This window comes from Dromaius novaehollandiae, chromosome 11 (assembly GCF_036370855.1).
Source record: "Dromaius novaehollandiae isolate bDroNov1 chromosome 11, bDroNov1.hap1, whole genome shotgun sequence".
NCBI classification, from domain to species: Eukaryota; Metazoa; Chordata; class Aves; order Casuariiformes; family Dromaiidae; genus Dromaius; species Dromaius novaehollandiae.
Genome location: NC_088108.1, coordinates 5822098 through 5828567, shown reverse-complemented (window position 1 = coordinate 5828567; position 6470 = coordinate 5822098). Strand labels below are relative to the sequence as shown.

At 45.3% G+C, this 6470-nt stretch overlaps 1 protein-coding gene across 1 annotated transcript in view; it reads right to left on the bottom strand.

Moving 5' to 3' along the window:
* Nucleotides 1-377: 377 nt before the first annotated feature.
* Nucleotides 378-6470, bottom strand: part of TRPC5 (transient receptor potential cation channel subfamily C member 5) — a 96933-nt gene continuing 90840 nt past the window's right edge. The window contains exons 8-11 of the mRNA XM_064518123.1: nt 5056-5262; nt 4869-4910; nt 2944-3033; nt 378-2206 (exon numbers count right to left, since the gene is read on the bottom strand). Of these exons, the coding sequence (XP_064374193.1) occupies nt 1472-2206; nt 2944-3033; nt 4869-4910; nt 5056-5262 (1074 nt within the window). The 3' untranslated portion in view covers nt 378-1471. The remainder of the gene's footprint in view (nt 2207-2943; nt 3034-4868; nt 4911-5055; nt 5263-6470) is intronic.

The following is a 6470-nucleotide window of genomic DNA, read 5'->3' as shown; positions in this document are numbered from 1 at the left end:
CTGCCCTGGAGCCCAGCTCCCGTACCTGTGACCTCTCAGAGGGATGGAGCCTTGAACGCGAGCGTGCGAGCTCAGGAGCGAGGCTTTACCTTAAGGGAACGCCATTTCTGAGCTCTCGGTCAGGCCTTGCTTCCACTTTGCTTCCTCCAAGGAAGCAGCTGACTAATAACAGCTCTGACATGGGTATTAAGTGCCAATCATCTATGTATCTTAGCAACAGCACAGAAGAAAGTGCAAGTATCAGGTTGTTAAAAAGCATTGATTCAACCACTTTGTCCTAAGGAACTTCAAAGAGGGGAGAAGACAAGCCCAGGAGGACAAACGCAGTGACATTGTTAACGTCTGGACTAGGCCTAGCATAACTTGGGGGGGGGGGGGGAATCTCCCGCTGCACTCCTCTTTGTTGCACCATAGAAAAGGAACTTTCCAGGCTGCTGAACACAGTTTGAGCTGCTCTGGCTTAGGTCGCTTTTCAGAAATGCGGCTCATGGATCAGAGGAAAACGTTTTCCCTCTTTGAGCTTGATACCCACCAGGAGAATAGTTTTCTGCCTGAAGTGTGACACTGGCCAGAGAGGCAGCAAAAAGTGAATGCAGCAGCAGAAATAAGACTAGGAATGTCAAACACCGTATGTGGTGTGTGTGTGTGCCTGCATCGGTCTGACAGAGCTGGGCTTTGCTTCAGCCCCCTGGAAAGACGGGAGCCAGACTGAGGTTTGGGTTTCAAGCAGCCGCAGGTGTGCCTGGGTCAGCTAATCCGTGCAGAACCGGCAGCAAGGCTGGGTGCTTCCACTGCTGGTCTAACTGGGAGGTAACTCTGCTTCCTACAAGTGGGAGTTAGGTAAATCAGCAGATCATAAGCAGGTTCTAGCTGAGTGACAGAAGGTGTCTCTTATTCAGTGAACATTTACAATATCAGTATAGTATACAACCTGAAAAAAATACGCATAACAATGAATTGGAGGCTGTGTCGCTTAAAGAAAAATAAAAAGCCAGTTATAACCTGAAATCCTTTCTAAGAAGACCTTCAGTATGATTCTCAGCCTTCGGATAAGCTGCTGCTCCCCAGCTCGTCCTGCTGATGAGAAAACCGAGCAGTGCAGACAGGAGATGACTCGCGTTGGATAGCGGTGGTGTGACACGGCGACAGGGGAACGATGGTAACAGCCCTGGAGAAATCTTCGCTCTGCCACCAACGTGTCCAAGTTCTGCAGGGTTTGAAGACTACGACTGCATCAGAAGGGAGCCCTGTGGTTTACAGTGACCTTATAAATGGTGAAACCTTTAGGTTGGTATTGGGGAGTGTAAAAAATTAAAAGATGCAGAGGCTATAAAATAGGCTAACACAACTAGAGTTTTACACTCTCTCCCCCCCACCATGGACAGAAAGGAAACTGTAACACTGAATCAGGTGATAGCAAAACATTACAAATAATTAGCTAAGTTTTCTAGCAGGTGTTAGATAGCTTTACTTATAATCGTGTTGTAACATGGTCTTCCTGCCCATCTTTCCACTTGTTTATAAACAAGTCACAAGCCTCTCCCCATGAATCAAATACGTCTTCTGATGAGTCTAAAAGTTTGGAATTAGAGGAACAAATACTGGAAGCACAGTGAAGGGAGCTGGTACAAACCACAGGGCACTCCTTGCTCTGGCCCGTGAGTCTCGTGTTCCCCCTGTAGTCCACCTCATTGAGGTTAATTTCGCTTTTGGAACAATTCTCTTCTCTCTCTTTATCGATCTGAGAGTATTTAATGTCTTGCCACATGTAGTGTGGCTGAATAACTCCATCCGAAATAGTGTACATGGGCTCCGAGTGCGGTTCGGGGACGTGTCCATTCATCTTGGAGAACAGCAGACCCAGCCTCTTGAAGGACTCTTTCTTGGAGCTGGAGAGTCTCTGAACTCTGTTCCCGTTTCGGACAAAGGAGCGCTTACTGATCCCATTGCTTTTTGGCTTCTCATCCACCATATCAATCCCAGACATACTTTTAATTAGAGCAGATACATTGAAATCTTTTTTTTTGTTGGCTACATTGAAAGACACACTCTTGGCTTTGGGTTTTTCTCCAGCACCATCCTCATTTGCATCATCCTTTTGGGACACCTCTGTGCTGCTGGTAGAATAACTTCTCCTCTGGGGCTTCCTGTTTCCCAAGAGGTCAAGAACTTCATACCGAAAACTTGAGATGTCCTGTTTTAATTCCTAGGGCAAGAGGAAAGAGGAGTTACACACAGAAGCTTTCTCTGCCACATGAAAGAATGATCATGTTCCCTTGGGTGAATTGTCCACAGTTATGTAAATGGCTGATACCAAATCACACTTACAAGAATACCACATAAATCTTTCATTATTCAGTGACAGAAAAGAAAAGAAAAAAAGTATTGGTAGTTCTAAGAATTGCAGAACCTCACAAGATCTTGGTCTCTAAACGCTGTAAGACCCACCTTCTTGACAAAATCCCTCCCAAGGGGGGAAAAAAAAGTTTAATGAGGGCATTTATAGAAGTGGGGAAACACTGTTGAAACTTAGAAGTTTCACAGAAATCCTGTTTTAGCTGACAGTCCCAACTTTAACTTTGTTGACAAATGGTGGTGTTTTTATCCACAAACTCAGACACATTCTTTGGGCCTGCCTGCATTAGGATTGAGGAGTGTGATGTTGACTCAAATCAGATACTTCATTTTTACTGTTTCCAAAGCCTCTGTCTACATAAGGTATTGTACATTGAAATTTACTGAAGTGATCATATGAAAAGACACCTGAATAAGGAATATTCTTTGCTTAAAAAAGTAACACATGCATGTCACACGTAGTCCCAGCTCTAGCAATAGTCATTCTTTCCACAGTGGGTCTCAGAATATTTTACCAAGTTAGCAGCAACGCTGCAAGTGGCCACCTGAATTAATGTGGTAAGTGCTTACTAAGGAATAACAACTTACCTTGAAATTTTCTTCGGTTAAACCTTCATTGGTTTTGGAAGTTCTTATCATAGCTGCAACGTATCTTTTCACAAGATTTCTGATCACTTCCTGGAATATGAAACAATACAAGTGATTCAGCTGCTGCTTCAGACCAAACGTTGTGCTCACTGTACCTCACTGGGTTCTCACTGACAGTGGCTGTCCTGACTCTGCTGGTGGGAAAAACCACTCGCCCTTAGAAGCAGAGCACCTTCTTCCAAACAGAACAAACCCTTAGGAAGGGCTATACATCTTTCATCTTGAATGCTCAATTTTTAAATACAGTAAGCCAGTGTTTTGTACATGTAGAAGTCTGCAAGAATAAGTTTTTTGATGTTCCTAAATGTCCTCAAGCCATTTAAACTCCCCCACCTCAGCTTTTACTCTCAGCTGCTGAAAGTTTTTAAGATTACAGCCTCAGGTGTATCCTGATGTGCTAAGCACGCCATCTGAAGATTGTGTATCACATATTTGAAAGCCAAGGGAGGCGTATGAGCACCACACGACGTAGGGAACAGCCAGATCTCCATGGGGCAACGCACACCCACGGGAAGCCCCACCTGGGCAGCCGGGAGCCCTCCGGGGACTGGGAGGCCCCTGCAGGCACGTTCTGCCCCACAGGAGGTTGGAGGCTCCTCGCAAAGCTGCAGCAGCACCTGTGGACACTGCTGCAAGTACCGAATCATGTCTGCAGCAACTTTTCCAAGGGTCTCACTCCTCCGCGATACCGGGGCTGTTTGTCCAATCCCAATTTCTGGAAGCATGAAATCCAGCTTATGCAGCAGGTGGCCATTTTCCTCTGCATTTGTGTCTCCCCTTGCTGTCCTTATATAAACAAACTGGTGCTTAGACCGTATACATACATACGCATATACATTTTTTAGATATATTTTTTATATATGTGTGTGTATGTGTGCATGTATATATGGAACCTGACATACATTGCAGTTGATCTCTGTCTCTAGAAAAACTACCCCAAGCCTTCATTTTCTCCATTCCATAAATAGCGCGAACAGGTCTAACCAACAAGCATTAGATGTTGTCCACACCAAGGTTTTACTGTGAAGTTTTCAAGGCAGCGGCACCTTCCCCAGGCCTCCCCACCTGCCAGCCCCACCGCTGGGACCTGCAAACAGCGCTGCAAAGTCAGAAAGCACCAAGTGCCTGTTGTCAGAAGTGACTAATTATGGTAAACCTCAACTCTTGTGACACCTATTCTTCAGAAAACAGAAATTGTCTTAAATAAGACAATTTACTGATTGTTTTTGACAGTATAGCCTGATGTACAAACTAATATTCTGGAGATTTTTTTTCCTCCCAGAATGCTGGCGTAATGCATCACAAGAATTCAAGTGCTGCAGCTACGGCTTTTAATACAGCTTCATCCTTTTGTAGGTTGAATTTAATGAGAACCTGATGACAGGCAGGCTGAGAAAAAACAGAAACAGCAAAATTCAGCACAGGAACTAGTCCTCTTTCCTGAGCCTTCCAAAATGGAAGCAAATCCCAAGCACTGTTTGAGTTGGGCTTAGGGATGAGAAAAAGAAAAGAAAGAAGAAAAAAAAGAACAGGAGGAGGGGAGCAAATGATGAGTGTATCTAAAAACGCTGCAGAAACAGGTTTCTGCAGGATGGCATGACAACCCGCTCCCTGGGAAGCCGATGGGATGCTGCAACTTCGGCAGCCTGAATGATGATGCCTAGGAAGTTTCCCACTGTTGCAGAGGAGGTGCAAGGCCAGGCCGATTTCCCGAACCACCCCACCTCTAGCGCAAAAGGTTTTAATCCATGAAAAGCAAAACCTACACTTACCAAAAACACATTCTAGAAGAAAACAAGAAGTGAGGTATTAGAAAACAAGCAGGAAGAAGACACAGCAAATAAAGACCGTGCTGGAGAGTTTACCTGGTAATGTTGATTCTGAATCAGGTTGTCAGCGTGCCGTTCCTGGAATTAGAAAGGCACATGTATGTTACCCATTTCACCCCATCTTTCGAGCTCCCAGTGGCTCTTAGCGAGTTACGATCCAGCAGGAACCTTCAAATAACAGCAGAGCCTCGAAAACAAAGTATAAAAACACGCGGCTGCTTACTGTGAATGTTTTGAGGTTTTCGTGCCTCTTCTGTTCGCTCGTGGAGCCGCTGCCTGGGCACAGCCGGTTGTGAATCCACTTGCAGAGGTACCAGACTGACTTGGGACTCGGGACAATGTTAAAAGGAGGCGGCAGAGTGGCACCTTCATCAAAATAACTCATCCAGAGCTTCGTCCGGGCAAACTTCCATTCGATGTCTGCGTGGTCCTAGGAGAGAAGGAAACAGCATCAGCAGCTGCAGCGGGCTGTACCGGCGCAAATGCCAGCAGCGGCGGGGACGACGTGTGAGCAGGAGAGGACGTCTCCCGCTGCAGGCAAAGCAGCAGCATCTCCTCCACTTCCCTCATTGGGGGTGTACTTAAAAAGTCAGTGCGAAATGGAGCTGAGTGCAAAAATACCAGCCACCGAGAGATGTGGCGATAGCGATATTCGGCAACAGGAAATTCACCTGCTCAAGCCCAGCTTCACCATTTAGCGTTTGTGCTTGTTAGTCCACCAATAAAAGCAGCAAGAAAACACATTTATTTTACTTTTTGTTAGCACTTCTATTTTCACAGACTGTTGTTTCACCTGCCCAAACCCAATGAATTCGCATATTCTTCACCAGAAAAAGATCCTTCATAGTTTTTGTTGATCTTTTTTTATAGCATCTAGTGATTCAGCCCTTATAGACTCAACCAAAATAGAAATGATACGTTTTACTATATGCCATATTTTAAACCTGGTGTCTGCATGATCCTTGCACAAAACTTACACATTTTCCTGATTCTTCCGCTTACGATATCGTGACGGGAGCTTGCTGTGCCCCAGTACCTTCCACCCCAAGAGGGCAGAGCGCTCCGTGAAGGTGGGGAAGCATCAGCATCGCTTTACGACTGCGCAGATAGGCACGAGGTCCAAACTGTCACCAGCAAAGGAAGAGTACGACTGTGCGAGACACTGATAGCAAAATTCCCCGAACCACGACGTTTGCAATCGAGCCCCTGGAATCCAAAGGCCGTTCTCTTCAAAATCAGGGCAAAGACATCTGCTGGGAGCCTGGATTCAATGAGATGCTGCAGCTATTCAAAATGGATTTCACACTGTGTGCTGGTGTTAAAAAATGTCACTGTTTCTTATGGTCTGCAGGAACTAGGATATTGGACAGAAAAGGAAGAAAAACTGTTTGAATCCTTCAAGCCAAGCAGTGCTGAACACCGCTTACAGTACTGCACAAAATTAAAATGGTAAAGATGGGTATTGTGATCATTGCAGAGTTTAGTGCTAAGCTGATGGCTCTGACATTTTAGCTGCTTAGCATTTATGTTAACAGTATCTGACATGAGATTAAACCAAAAATATGACTATCTATGCTAAGTAAGAGTGCAAGGGAAGAGAAAAGGCCAGTGCAAAGAGATTTGGACTAGGCTGGAACG